General features: G+C 42.9%; 1 protein-coding gene across 6 annotated transcripts in view; it reads left to right on the top strand.

Annotated features, from left to right (window-relative positions):
• MDN1 (midasin AAA ATPase 1) overlaps nucleotides 1-12504 on the top strand; it is a 149131-nt gene extending 136627 nt beyond the window's left edge. For 3 of the 6 annotated variants that reach the window (XM_057737965.1, XM_057737963.1, XM_057737966.1), the window contains 12 exons: nucleotides 22-123; nucleotides 1043-1244; nucleotides 2516-2686; nucleotides 3776-3939; nucleotides 4641-4730; nucleotides 5656-5771; nucleotides 6413-6587; nucleotides 7728-7801; nucleotides 7910-8024; nucleotides 8875-8938; nucleotides 10067-10209; nucleotides 11051-12504. In XM_057737965.1, the coding sequence (XP_057593948.1) occupies nucleotides 22-123; nucleotides 1043-1244; nucleotides 2516-2686; nucleotides 3776-3939; nucleotides 4641-4730; nucleotides 5656-5771; nucleotides 6413-6587; nucleotides 7728-7801; nucleotides 7910-8024; nucleotides 8875-8938; nucleotides 10067-10209; nucleotides 11051-11239 (1605 nt within the window). In that variant the 3' untranslated portion in view covers nucleotides 11240-12504. Of the gene's footprint in view, nucleotides 1-21; nucleotides 153-1042; nucleotides 1245-2515; nucleotides 2687-3775; nucleotides 3940-4640; nucleotides 4731-5655; nucleotides 5772-6412; nucleotides 6588-7727; nucleotides 7802-7909; nucleotides 8025-8874; nucleotides 8939-10066; nucleotides 10210-11050 lie in introns of those variants that run through there. The other 3 variants (XM_057737964.1, XR_009054222.1, XR_009054223.1) reach the window with 3 other exon arrangements.
• The last annotated feature ends 2988 nt before the right edge of the window (nucleotides 12505-15492 follow it).

Here is a 15492-nt window from a genome sequence, read left to right as displayed (position 1 = left end):
TTTGTGGCTTGGATTTCACAGGAACATGGCAGTGGAGCTGCAGATGCAAACCAGGCAGAAGGTCATGAATCCAACTTCATCGCCCGGTTGGCCTCCCAGAAACACACCAGGGAAAACACACAGGTCTCTTATCACTCTTCAGCTAAACTTAGGTGAAGGCTGCATGTAAAAAGATGCTCTAAATGTAGTGGTTAAAAAAAAAAAAGCCAAATTCCCATCCTTTGCTGTCTCACGCATGATGGCAGCCTTGGTGAGCAGACCAGGACTGCGAGGCTTTCCCATCTGGGGCTTCTTCCTTATGTGGGGACACAGACACACACCCCCTTATCCTGTTATGTTCTTGTCATGGAGCCTAACTAGATGTTGTGTCTTGTCACCAAGCACTAACCAGTCTTACTCTGCTCACTGTCCATTCTCTTTTCTAGGGTTGTTTTTTTTTTAATATATATTTTTTATTGTTATGTTACCTGTGCCATGAGGCTTGCAGGATCTTAGTTCCCCAACCAGGGATTGAACCCAGGCCCGGGCAGTGAAAGTGCCGAGTCCCAACCACTGGACCACCAGGGAATTCCCTCTTTTGTGTTTTAAGAATAAGATTTTTAAACACGGGGTGTTATTCATGCATGTGATACAAAATTAGTACATAGAAACCAATCCCCTAAGAAGCTTCCATTTTATCCCTGTCCTCAAACCACCGAGGGTCTGTCCTCAGAGTATGTCGGTGCTGCCAGCCTTGTCTTCTCAGGTTTCCTGCGTCTGTAGTATGTGTGTGGATGTTTTTTTGGGTGTGTGTGTGGATCTTTGTGTGTGCACCACTATGTGTAAGAGTGTTTCTTTGCCTCTTTGCCTTTATTTTAGATATAAAAGTGTATCATAGAGATTGCTCTGTATATGTGTTCAGAGATCTTCCTATTAACAGCTGCATTGAATTCCACTCTTGTATGGCTATACCTAATTTACTTAATTGGCTCCCTGAGGACAAACACTACTCTCTCTGCCATTACAGACAAGATTCTGATGAATTTCCTCCTATTCCCCACAGAGTTTTAAGAGGAAACCTGGGCAGGCCGACAACGAACGCTCCATGGGAGATCAGAACGAGCACGTGCACAAGAGGCTGCGGACTGTGGACACGGACACCCATGCCAAGCAGGGCCAGGCCCAGCCCCAGGCCCAAGTGGAGGACGCGGAAGCATTCGAGCACATCAAACAGGGCAGTGAGCCCTACGATGCACAGACCTACGGTATGGAGCAGGGAAGGCTTCTCTGCTCAGCGAGCTCTGTGGGCACTCATGCTGACTGTGTGCCTACCAGGTGTGGTTACCAAGTCAGCTTAGGAGGGAGGGGAAATGACTTTTTAAACTAGTTTCCTTCTAATAAGAACTGTGCAGAAACATTTGTTTTTGATATAAAGGTATCTGTAGTCAAGTGCGGGGTTTCAGTGCTCAGGGTTCTGGGTCTAGGGTAAGCCTTTTAAATACCCTAGGTAATGGTTGCCTGTATCCACACTCAGCACTGATCTCAGGGATTCTGAATAATGGACATTTCTTCATAATCACCCTGCAATGGTAGGGGCTCTGAACTTGAAATAGGTATTTTAAGAAAGGGGAGAAAAAGGGATCTCGGTATAGGAAGGAGTGATCAGTCATCACTCAGCCTCCCCTTCCATTTCTCTGGGTGACTTTTCACTGTTTTGTTCCATATGTGTAAGCTAGTGTTGATAACACATACCTGTGAGGATGGTACAAACAAGATAGCCCTGCTGTGGACTACTCTTTTCTCTCTGTCCTCACTTTTTTTTTTGGCACACGGGCTTAGTTGCTACGCGGCATGTGGGATCTTCCTGGAGCTGGGATCGAACCCGTGACCTCTGCATTGGCAGGCGGATTCTTAACCACTGTGCCACCTTGGAAGCCCTGTCCTCACTTTTAAGAAAACTGAAGCAGTACCAATGATGCAGGGAGCTTTTACGCTCTGCCCAGCACTGTTCTGAGCCTTTGCGGCAAGATCATGGAGTTCCTCTAATAATCTTCACGAACTAGGATATCTCCATTTTATAGATCAGCATGCTGAGGCCAAAGAAATTTCAGAACTTGCCCAAGATCACAGTGCTGGGATCCCATGTTGTCTTTCTGTGCCCCATGTCGTTACACTTCTGTCACTGCAGTTTCTCCACCCATCACTTGGCAGTGAGGATAATTCCATCAGCTGCTCCAAGTCATGTGCCCAGCACGTTTATTCCGGTTCAGTCTCTGGTCACAGCAGTAAAAACCCAGCTAAACATGCTCCTCTGTGGTCACATGTGTACTTACACTATACCCTTGAAGCTTCGGGGGAGGAAGGGAATAGGCACTTTACATCAGGAGGTCACAGACAAGCCAGGTACTGTGTCCAGGCCACATAACTGCTCACTGACAGAATCTCGGAAACTAGGAATGACAGAAAGCACACCCACTCATGATGACTTTGTTCTGCCAGGAGCTCAGCTTTTTCTTTGTGTGCGCTTTGTTGGCAGATGTGGCCAGCACCGAGCAGCAGCAGTCTGCGAAGGACTCCAACAAGGCTCAGGAAGAGGAGGAGATAGAGGATCCCTCCATGGACATGGAGGAGCAGGAGGAGCTCAGAGCAGTAGACACAGAGCAGCTGAAGCCAGAGGAGGTCAAGTCGGGAAACACGGCCCGGCCAGGTGAGTCCTGCACTGCACACATCCCTCCCACCTAAGCTCTCCGACTCAGAGAAGCCACTTCCCTTGTACCGTAGTCGCGTCTGGTCTGTTTTTTCCACATCCTAACCCATGGCTCAGATACGTATTTGCCCATAATACTTTCCCTATACGTATTTCATTTGGGAGTAGAAAGGTGGAGGAATGGTGTTACCGGACGCTGTCCTTCATGGAGATCCTTGAAGCTAGAGTTTCAGACAAAATCCCAGCAGTCTTTTTTAAATGTGTAGAAGAAAACAGAATAGTACACATACTCCAGCATGACGAGAAGATACATTCTTGATTATTAGAGAAGCAATATTTTTAATTATATGAAAATATACAATATTAGCACAAAATGCAATAAAGTGTGTAAAGAAACAGAGGGAATGCCATGTGAGAAAGTAGAACTTCTTACATACAGGTCCATTTCACAGCTGATCAACTGCTATTACAAGCCTGTTTATTAAAAAAAAAAATACATTCAACACATTAAAAAAAACAAACAAACTTAGCAACAGTATAAGTGCAAGTTCAAAAGAACTTGCTAAATTCAAAAACTTTTTCTTCTGCCTCCTTCTTCTCAGGGGTGTTAGAACTGCTGACTGCCTGGCCATTATAGGACAGTGGGAAAGGCATAGCCCTGTGATTACACTTTCCTAGATTCAAATCCAGACGTTCTCTTACTTTGCAGGTTGAGCCAAATTATTTGTCTTCTTTGTCTCAGCTTCCTCATCTATAAAATGGAACTGTGATGTTATTTTAGTTATTTCTATCCCAGTTCTGCATACACATAGTTTAATGGATCACACAGTTCTATGAGGCTTGTCAGGGTAAAACAATCTCCCCCACCTCCCTGGAGGTGCCCAGAACAGCCACCTTCCACATCAGGGCGGGGAGAAGGGGAAGTTAGGGGAGTGAGAATTGGCGGTGACTGTCTCAGAGAGAAAGGACACGTGGGCCGACGTGGTAACGTGTGTGGTAATGTGCCGGGAGTGAAGGAGTGAAGTCTGAGTAACTGTTAGAATTGACACGCAACTGTGAAGGCTCAGTCTGCATGTTGACGTTCTGCAGGCGTTGAAGAGATGGAGCTGGAGACCCACACCGTTAAAACAGAGGAAGATCAAGACCCCAGGATGCACACATCCCACAAGGAGACAGAGAATGAGAAACCAGAGAGAAGCCGAGATTCAACCATTCATACAGCCCATCAGTTACTTGTGGACACAATTTTCCAGGTACTAAAACTTTCACAAATTACTGCTTTAATAAGTTGACAAAATGTATCTGTAAGTTGCTTTTAAATCTTTGTGTTAGGAACTTTATATAGCATCTGGTTGTCTTGGGGTATCATATGCTTATCAGTCTTTTTAAGGAGTACTGTTGGAATGACACGTGTTCTCTGAGCAGATAACACACTTCTAACAGTTAATCCCAGGGTCACCGTGGGTGGTCTGTGTCCTGACCTAGGTATGATGGTGGATCTGGTCCTCGGGCCTTTGGCTCTCACATCTACTCTTCTCACATCCACCAGCCTGTGTGAGGAGCCTGCAGGACAGTTAAGTTTATGTTGGTTAAGTAGTAAGAACGTTTGACTTAATGCCTGCATTTAGGAAGAGCCAATTAACTGATTTGTTTTCCCTAATTGTTTGGCTTGATGGTAGTCTAGATTAATCAAAGAATATTTCCATTATTGATATCTTCCTGGATAGTTTGTTTTACTGGGATGGATTCATTAGATGTGAAAATGTCCTTTATTTTATCTTGCCTCTTCAAAATGGGAAAGAGAAGGACGGTCATCTGGCATCTTATTGTGCCATTAAATTTGCTCAAGTTGTGCACATCAGAGGGGCTCATACTGCAGGGAAGAAGGCAACTAGGGATGACGAGTTAGTGATTACAACCTGAGTCTCCTCTGTCCGTGGCTTTTCCCTCTTAGCCCTTCTTAAAAGATGTCAGTGAGCTACGACAGGAGCTGGAGAGGCAGCTGGAAACGTGGCAGCCACACGAATCTGGAAGCCCAGAGGAAGTAAGTTACTGGTCTTTTTAGAAAGTATCTTGACTTTTGTTTTTTAAGATATAGCAAACTTAATAGGTTCTTAACTCCTATTACCTTGGTAAAAGCAACCAAGTATATGGAGAGTATATTAATTCTGAAACCTATCTCCATCCATTGTTTTCTGCCTGCTTTGCCACTAGATCTGTAGCTTAATTAAAACAGGGAGAAACTGATGTGTTTAACTTCTGTTGCTTACTCTGTAGTGGATGTAATAGATGTGACAGTGGTTGAAACATGGGGCAAAAGTCTGTACTGTGTCACTCTCTGCATAAGCCACCTGGAACACTGCCAGCTGATATAACGTGGCAGTGTATATGAACCGGAAGTTTCCTCTTTAGTGACCTTGCATCCTATAGTTACTGTATAGACACAGATTTTAATTTTATATCCATTACCATCATTCTCACCACATGTATGTGTTGACTGCTCTGCCGTAACGGACAGACAGACCCACGGAGCTTTGTCCCCAGGAAATAAGCACACTGCCGAGTGCTACTTGAGAGATTTCCACTCGTCACTTTTGCTTTAGAAACATGACCCTTAGAGTTCGTGATTAAGTGGCTGGATCTCCTGGCACCAAAACTGCGCATCACAGCTCCCTCTCCATTTGAAGGATACTCGTGATATACTCCTCATAGGTGATGTGAATAAGGCATTGATTTGGTCATGAATTCCAATATTTTACCACCTTATTCTTTCATCCTTTCTCATCGGAACTGTGAGTTGTGGCTTTGGTGGAAGAGGAGACATTTTAAACCAAGTGAATCAGATAGCAGGTTGCCGAGAGAAGCAAGCTGTTTTCTAGTGCTTTGCTTCGAGCCTTCATCTTGCTGTAATGACTTTAGTTGGCTCCAGCATTCTAAAGGTGACTTACATGTTGTTGCTGTTGTCACAGGAGAAGGCAGCAGCGGAGATGTGGCAGAGTTACCTGGTCTTAACTGCACCTCTCTCACAACAATTGTGTGAACAGCTTCGTCTCATATTAGAGCCTACCCAGGCCGCCAAGCTGAAGTAAGTCTTCGCCATTGGATGCACTCGTGGTGCCCTGGAAAGATGGCAGTGTCGCCTTTTCCGCTGAACTTAGCATCTAACAGCTATGGTGCTGGTGTCTAGGTTGCCATTTCTGCTGCACAGGCACCAGTATGGCCTTCCTTACCTTGTTGTCCTGTTGTTATCTCTGCCACAGCAGTTTCTGTGAAGTTCGGTATGAATGTACTTCTGTGACTAGTTCATTGATATCTGATGGGAAAACTGGCTGACCCCTTGGGTGTGTGTGCTGCTCACCTATCAACACGTGTCGGGTCACTGACTGATGTCAAGCATCACTCACCTAGATCTTTCCAAAGATGCTTCCGAAAGGATAGTTTTAGAACAGAAAAGAGAATCTAAGACTTAATATTCAATGCAAACTTTTTTTTTTTTTTTCTTTTAAAACGTGTTTTAAGTTTTCTAAAAGGACCTCATTGTCATGGCCACACACACACACACACACCAGTTTTTCTGGCTGCTGATCAGGAAGAGCCCAGCCCTTAATAATCTCGTGGACAGGACCACTCCACTGTGCCCAGTTACTGGTGATCTGGTATAACTAGTTGTAAGTCATTACTGTGATTTTATCCCTCATCTTTGTCCTGTTTGGTTGCATTGAGTAGAGGAGACTACCGAACTGGGAAGCGACTGAACATGCGGAAGGTCATCCCATACATTGCCAGTCAGTTTCGGAAAGACAAGATTTGGCTTCGACGGACCAAGCCCAGTAAACGCCAGTATCAGATTTGTTTGGCTATTGATGACTCTTCTAGCATGGTAGACAACCATACCAAACAGGTGAGGAGGAGTGCCGTGGATTGTTGTAAACATGATCTGGCTAAAAACACTTTGGAAATACCAATTAGTTTGTTCGGAGAATGTGATACCATGTTTGAGAAGGCCTAAAGTTTAGAAGTTCAAAAGGGTAGTTTCAGGATGTCGCAGAGATTTTGGGCTCTTACTGCTGTAGGTTTTTTAGATGGCTGTGTTTCTTCGTCTTGCTGTGCTGTTGTCTAGCTGCAGAGTAAATCTGACGATGTTTTTTCCCCCACAAAGTACAGTGTACTATATTCTATAAGAACAGAGTATCTGAGCATCTCTGATACTTTTAAGAAAATGTCTTCAGTATACGTATCTTTAGGTCTGAGTAGAGTTAGTGCTCTGGGAGTCTGGGGAGAGTTACTCACCACCCCCACCCCCATCATGGGCAGGGGGCACGCTGGGCGTTTACCCGGCACAAGCCAGGGAGCCCCTGAAAGGCTGCACGCAGGCTTTGCTGGAAGAAGTGTAACCTCTGAACCTGGGTTCAGGTCTCAGCGCTCCACTTAGTACCACATGACTTTGGGCAGCTCGTTTTACTTAAGGGTCAGTTTTACCTTCTGAAAAATGACTTTAACAATACTTACCTCAAACTTGGAGTTGTTATGAAGACTAAATGAGATAATGTATGTAGAGCACTCAGTTTAGTGCCTGGTACTTGATATGTGTTCAGTAGATGTTAGTTGCTACAAGTATCATCATCCGCTTTTTAATAGAATACAAATTCTAAAACTATACTGTCATTGATGCATAGATTAGAATAAATTGGTTTTTAAAAATCTTTTACCCGTGAGAGATTATGTAGTCAAAAAAAGGGGAAAACCTTAAAATGCATGGACGAGGTTTCTCAAGATTACTTTTATTGGATGATGTCTAGAGCAGAGTTTTCCTACTAGTATAATGGATGTTGGACTTCGGCACTTGCGGTGCTAGCCAGGGCCCAAGGCCACCAGAGCCTCTGAGTTGGTTGTGGACAGGCATATTGACGTTGCCCTCTGTGTGCCATACCCCAGAACAGCGTTTTCTTTGGGAATCTTGGTAGTAAAAGGTTGAAAGGTTGATATCCTCCACTGTGGAGGATATCCTGATTCTTTCAGCCCTTCACTTTCTGTTTCACAGCTTGCCTTTGAATCTTTGGCTGTAATTGGAAATGCTCTAACCCTTCTGGAAGTGGGTCAGATTGCGGTGTGCAGGTAGGGGTGCCTTTTAATCCCACTGGGAAAACCAGCCTTTTTTTTTTTTTTTCTTTTTTTTTGCATAACAAAAAATAACTCCCATGTATTTGGTTTTTCTCCTCCAAGTTTTGGAGAGTCCGTAAAGCTGTTACACCCATTCCACGAACAGTTCAGTGATTACTCAGGGTCCCAGATTCTGCGGCTCTGCAAATTCCAACAAAAGAAAACCAAGATTGCTCAGGTATGTTGATGACATCCAATGATTCTGCACAGTTGTTTTCTGGTATAGGAGAGACATAATTTTTAGAACTCCCTCTTTCCCAATATGGTAAGATTCACAATAGAGATATTGTCCCAGACCTTAGCCTGTGTACCACTGGAATAGAATCTCCCTTGGCATCCATTATTATATAGGATAGGACCTCTTTTTCTCAGTTTTTCAAAGACCATTTGACTATGAATCATTGATTTTTCTGGCTCCGCTGGTTTTTTTTTGAGAGGTTTGGAACATTTTAGAAAAATGAACCACTTCCCAGTACCCTTATCAAGTGGGTCAAGGCCAATTTCTCTCCACACTTTAGCCTAGTGATGTGAAAAAAAGCCAGTGACTTGCTCATAATGGCATAAGTTCAAAACACAGCATGAGAGAATAATTCTCTTCTCCTGATGCCTACCCCAATTTAGCCTCCTTCCCTTTATGTCACACTGGACATTTTGTATTTTCTTGCCTTCTTTTTTTTGCTCATTTTCCTGTCTTGAAAGACAGCTCTTTAGTTCATTTAGGGAGTTACTGACTTCCTGTACCCCAGAGGAAGTGTTTCTTTTCCTTTGGGGTGTCATGTAGAACACTAGTGGGGTATATGCCAGGGACACAGGTCTTGTCTATGCTTGAGGATGCCAGCACCCAAGGTAAATGCCAAGTGCAAGTTTCATCAGTCCTTCATGGGTGGCTGGAAGGGACAGTTTGATTGCTATAGATTTGAGATGATTATCTGATGATCACTTAAGTACCAGAAGTAATTTCAGTCTCTGTGACAATGGGAAGATAGTTTAAATAGTTTTCTAATTGTCTGTTTCTGTTTCCGGTTTAGTTTCTAGAGTCTGCAGTCAATATGTTTGCAGCCGCTCAGCAGCTCTCACAAAACATCAGTCCAGGTGAGCTGCATTCTTTGGTTTTCATTAACAAAACATTCTGTTCTTGTATTATTTGCAAGTTGCTTGTTTCATATCAGTGTACCCATCACCGTCTTTTAAAGTGTATGCTCTGTAGGAAAAGTTATAAACAGTGGATGGTGGAGAGGTAATAAACATTCATGGAGTTTTCTACTCACCCATTCATTCAAAAATTTTTATTGAATCCATACTCAAGAGGCTTATAACCAATGGAGAAAGCAGACACCAACTAGTTTGTAATTAACTAGTATTTACTTATTTGATAGATTTGAGTTCAGTTGTGAATAAAAGGAGCAAGGTGTGTGGAATTAAACATAAAGAGTATTATTCAGTATTTTAATAACAGAGGAAAGGAGAGGACATAATCCAGAAACCAGCCAATCCATCCGTGATTGATCTGGGGCTTCTGCAGCACACCTGTTCTTTAGCTCTTCCCTAAATCCTCAATTCTGATTGTACCACGGGAAGACTTCCTGTTGAAGAAGGTAGTTTACACCTCTCAACACTTGCTAACCTTCCCTGACAGAAGACAGCCTGCCCTTAAGCACAACTGGAAACATTATATAATATGCTAACAATTTTAAAATATTTTTATTCACTGTTCTTTTTAGTGGTCTCTTCTATTTAAGTTTCTGTTAAATGAGTCAATTTCAAGGAAAACACAATTTAGGTATAAGAAATGGACAGAAATCTGAAGCTAATAGACAATGACTGAAACTTGGAAGATATACTTCCAGGTTCCTGATTTGGGCACTTTCTTCTAATGGTCTACTCAGGACTGCTCTTTTTATACTTTATATCCACAAGCATGTGTTTTAATTCTCACATGTTGCTCTACAATGAAGTTGATCTAAATGTGACATTCTCTAAAGCACCACTGGGAAACTGTTTTATTGACAGAGCTTTGTGTGTCTTTGTGCAACCCTGGCTCTTGACTCACATGTTCAAAGTAATTGGAGGCCCCCTTTATTTATGCCCAGAATTCACCAGTTTCAGAGAACTGTTTGGTTTTAATAGTACAGAGAAAGCCTGCACTCATTTGTCTTACTGTAGGTAGCTTTTGAGTTGTCACTTGAATTGAGTTGTCTCCTGCTGTATGTTCTACTACAGAAACTGCACAGCTTCTCCTGGTGGTCTCTGATGGACGTGGCCTTTTCCTTGAGGGCAAAGACAGAGTCCTAGCAGCAGTTCAGGCTGCCCGGAATGCTAACATCTTTGTCATTTTTGTTGTGTTGGACAATCCCAGTTCACGGGTGAGTGATTACTAAAAGCCACTTTTCTAGGGATAAAGTGGAGGTTCCCTTCAAGCGGTTCTGTCTGAAAAATGGCCTGGGTCTCACCCTCATACTGAGAATTCCTGTAACATGGCATCCCGAAGGGCACTGTTCTAGGCACTGTATATTTTCTCACGTGACTGCACAGTAACTCAGTGATGTAGGGATGGTTATTCCTACTCTACAGTGAAGGACAGAAACACAGAGAGGTTGTAGGTAACGACTAGGAAGCCAGGATCCAGTTGACTCGGAGACCACCCTCTTAACCACTTTCTGTGCTGACTGGTGCTCTGGGGGTCGTCTCCGTGTACACAGCATCACTGCAGGTATCGCAGCCTTGATGACAGGCCCTGTCCACTGGAAACGCAGACCAGCCCTTTCCAGGTACTTGTATCTCAGCAATGCCCTCCTCAAAGGAGGAGGCATCAGTCACTACATGAAAGGTGTCCGTGGGGTGGTTCTGTTCCAGGGGAAGTACTGTCTCCGCAGGTCACATTAGGGCCTGGATAGCAAGTTGAAGATTTAATGTGAAGTATTCCAAGTAGAGAATAGGCAACACCATTGTAGGGAGATCAGATTTGCTTCTCTACCCCTTTCCCTCCCTTTCAGTGTCCATTCTCGTGGGCAGGGTGCTCAGAAAGAGACATGCCTCCTCCTTAATGAGGGTTCTGAAAATTCTGTTTTACTTAGTAGAGCTACTTTAATATGCAAGAGTTAGACACATGAGACCTAAAAATTGTCTGCAAAAGAGAGCATAAAAGAGCTAGCCAAGGACACTGATTTAGTTTTTCTTTTTATTTCAAAATATCTCTGTTACCAGGATTCTATCTTGGACATTAAGGTACCAATATTTAAAGGGCCTGGAGAGATGCCTGAAATCCGATCCTACATTGAGGAGTTCCCATTCCCATTTTATGTAATTCTCCGTGATGTGAACGCACTTCCCGAGACACTCAGCGATGCTCTCAGGCAGTGGTTTGAGCTGGTGACGGCCTCTGACCACCCATAGAACAGAAAGAACACAGTCTGTAAGTGAGACTTCAAACTGCGGTCAGAATGTCATACTGCTTGCCAGGTGTTCCCTTTTGGACAACTGCTTCTGAACTCCCAGCTTCAAAATGGTTATTTTATCTTAGACCTGATTCACCCAACAGCTACAGAAAATTTTATTGCAGCGTACATTTTATTTTACAATATGATTTCAGAGCCTAGAGAAACTCTTCATGCTCACTGCTGTGCCTGGGCACCAGTTCTTGTAATAAACCTGGGGCGACGAAGGAACAGCAGCAGCAGGTGTCTGGAAGTCCTGGCCCAAGAGGAGGCTGCAGCCCACCCTTGGGGCCCTGCTGCCTGCTTTCCCTCACAGGGACCTTGGATGCCATGAGGAGATGCTGCCAAGAGGAAGGGACTGTGCCAGGCCCTGGACAAAGGACTAAAGGGAACTTCCCCTTGACGCTGCGTTAAGGCTTGGCCTTGCCAAGCCCACAGTGTGCACTCAAAGCTATCAAGTGGCTAAGACAGCTGCAGTTTTTCAGAGGGTCTGAGTGTGTTTTCTTACCGTGCTTCTTGCGAAAGGAACGACTTTCTCTCTGAGGGTAGGAAGCTTGTGGTATGTGTGTTTTTGTAAAGCAACCAGACTACATGGGAGCCTGAATAATCAGAAAGTGATCCTTGGACCGTGTACCAATGAAGTGGCTTTTCAGTGTCATCCTTCACGGTTGCTGCTTCGGGAGGCTATGCAATGATGGAAAGATGATTTTCCCTTTGTTTATTTCATTCTCTCAGTGCCATAGTTCCTGTTGTTGTAGTAATTTATTTCTTTAGTTCATTTTTTAACAGTTCTAAGAGGAAGACTCATTCCTCACACTGCTTTTAAGCTGAACTGAGCCAGTCTCATTCTGGAAAAGCGCTGTATCAGAAGAACTAAGCAGCTGCATCTTTTTTTCCAGTCAAAAATCCAACAGTTTTTAGGCAGTTTTTACTCTCCCAAAAAGCAGTGCTTGAATACTTGAAACTGTGTGCTGTCTTCTATTTAAGTTCTGACTGTCCAAATGTTCTTTTGTAGACAACACGCCATGATGTAATCGTCTATATCTCCATGTTTGTTATCAAGTTACACTGTGAAGTGTGCTATCCTTTTGAGGTGGTCCTCAAAGACACAGATTGCTTGTTGTTTTACCAAGTGTCCTAAAGCATGTACCTGAGGTTATATCATTTTTTTATTCTAAAGCTATGCAGCTTATATTCTGAAAACTATTAAAAAATATACCACGGTTGATGTAACTTGTGACCATTCATGGCAGGAGTGTAAAAGGTGCACTAGGGACCTTGTCTACTGGATCAGTCAGTTTATGCTGTGTATTACGACCCCACAACTTCAGTGGCTTACTTCTGTCAGGGTCTGTTTCTTGTGTTTATGTCTGTGGTTGGTAAGCCTTGGCATGCTGGCCTCACGGCAGAAGGAGGAGGACAAGCCGGCAGACGCACACAGTGGCTTATAAAGACACTGCTCCAGGAGGAAATGAGTGGAAGAGATGTATCATTGGCCAAAGGCCTCTGTGGGGCAGGAAGTGTAACCTTCCAGCAGGGAGGGAAGACACCAGCATTATGATTGTGAGATGGTCTATCATGTCTACCTTCAATTGACAGGACCGGCTAAGCTAGAGCATCCCAACTGGTGTACCAACATAAGCGATTCCCTTGGCCCTGAGATAGCTAATAGGGTCTGAAACAGAAGAAGTGCAGTAGGCAGGTTATCCAGGAATGCTATTTTCAGTTTGTGCTGTGACAGGAAAAGAACTGGGGAGCACAGGAGACCCATCAGGAACTGAGGGGGTTGGTTAGGAAGAGTGACACACCTGCACATGGGCTCCAAGTGAAGAGTGTGAGAAAGTACGCCTAACCTCTACATTTGCCTTACCTTCCTCTCCATCCATACGCCAGTCTTGTCCCGTTTAACTTCTGGATGTTTACCTGATTCTGTCTTCCCTTTTGCTTTCCTCTGCACTGCAGCTGGAGCTCTTTGAAAATGTAGCTTGAGAGGGACTTCCCAGTTGGTTCAGTGGTCAAGAATCCACCTTCCAGTGCAGGTGACGTGGGGTCGATCCCTGGTTGGGGAACTAAGATCCCACATGCCATGGGGAAACTAAGCCTACATGCCACAACTAAGACCTGACGCAGCCAAAATTTTAAATAAATATTAAAAATGAATAAAATATAGCTTGTGCTAATCTCTTTGCTAGCTTTACTTCATCACACTCACAAAATCCAAGGAGAACTTTCTGAATTCCTGTGAAGAAGTAACCATTTGTTGCTTCTTAGCACAACCTGGCTCCTCTCCCAGTATCCCCACCACACTATTTGATCTGACGGTAGCAAACCACAGGGGCCTTGGAGTCTGCCAATGTTCCATGCATTTTTTGTCTGGAATTCTCTTACCCACTTTGCCTTTCTGACAGACACCTAGCTCAGATAAGGCCTCCAAGGAGAATGAGCACCCAGAGTATGAGCCTTGACAGCATCTATCAATACTATCGATAAATGCTACATAAATAGTATTTATTATTGTATATAATAAATTATATACAATAATAAATAATATAATAAACAGTATTTATTATAGTATTACATAAATACTATAACTACTACAATGGACTTAAGTCTTCCTACCCAGAGTTATTCTGAAGACGGGCATATATGACTCATGACGGCATTACCAATGTCTAGCATGAGTGAATCTTTCTGGATGGGAAGAAGAAATAGTATAAAAATGTCTCTTCTCACATGACTTTATAGATTCAACACAATCAAAATTTCAGTAAAGATTCTAAGATGTTTTGTATCTTTTTTCTCTAAAGCACTTTTAAAGGTCATACAGAACACTAATAGAAGACCCTTTCTTAAAAGATACTACAGGGGAGTATTCCTGCCTGACGATAAAACATACGACAAAAATTAAAAACAACCTGGATGAAATAATCCCAAGCATTATTCAAACCCTAAAAGAATTTACCACGAGTATCAAAAAGCCCAGGAAGATAAATGAGTTAGTTACTAAATGGTGCTGAAATTATAGTTTAAAACTGGAAAAGAACTTACATCCCCATTATGCTATAAACCAAAATTCTAGATGGAGTAAAATTTTAACAATGAAAAAAATTTTTTAGAGAATTACAAAGCTCTGAAGGGGAGAAGATGAAAAGGCTCAAAAGAATGGAAAATACACATGACTGTATAGAGACTTAAAGTTATGTAAAGAAAAGGATCAAAATTTTTAAAATATGGCAAACAGCCCCTATACAATTCTATACAATTAAAAGTCTGGATCATCATAAAGGGACTAAACTCATAACAATTCACAAAATAACTGTAACTAAAAGAGGCAAGGGATATTTAACTTCACTAATATTAAAAAAAAAATCAATGAATTGCTAATTAGTAGACAAGTTTTGAAATAAGTGGTTATGGTATCAGCATCATTCACACAATGCCTGGTACTGTTCAAAATAGCTAATCATTAGAGTGCTTGTACGTGCCAGGTTCTATTCTCTGTGCACTACATACAGTACAGTACAACAGCTCTGGGGTGGATCCTAGTTCACTTTACAGATGAGGAAACAGGCGGGCACACACACACAAAGCAGCCAGAGGTACACAACTAGGAAAAGGGAGCTCCAAGGATTCCAAGCAAGGCAATCAAGTAAATGCTCAGTGAACGAAAGGATTACGGAACATTTTTTGGCTGTGTTTTAATTCGGAACAATCCTATTTTTAAAAAGTAGGAGGAATCACGAACCTCTTACAGTTAACATAACCTAAGAGCCTAAGAAATATATTGAGAAGATAAACAAGTGTAGGGAAATACAAGCTTAAGGTGTAGGGATGTTCGGTTCCTCGTTATCAGCAATACAAAACTCAAAACTGCAATCGGACAGCCATTTAAAGCCTTGCAACTCATGACAGGCATGAAGACTACAGGTACCAAGAAAAATGCTTGCAATGGAAAAGCGCAGGGCAAAAACGAAAAAAGGAGACAAGAGCAGGACGTAAACTTTAAAAGAAATCAATATTTAGTTTTGGTATTTTAAGCTCTTCACACTAAATCTCTTTCTCCCCTCACCCCCCCGAAACACGTAACTTTCATTTAGTGAGACAACCACGCGTCAGGAACTCTGCTAAATGCCTCACCACTATTTCATTCTCACAACAATCTATAAGGCAGGACCTGTCACCCGCTTCACGGACGAGAAACCTTACGCTAAG

The sequence above is a fragment of the Hippopotamus amphibius genome, chromosome 6 (assembly GCF_030028045.1).
Source record: "Hippopotamus amphibius kiboko isolate mHipAmp2 chromosome 6, mHipAmp2.hap2, whole genome shotgun sequence".
Classification (NCBI taxonomy): Eukaryota; Metazoa; Chordata; class Mammalia; order Artiodactyla; family Hippopotamidae; genus Hippopotamus; species Hippopotamus amphibius.
Note: the sequence above shows the minus strand (reverse complement) of the source record. Positions and strands in the feature narration are given on the sequence as shown.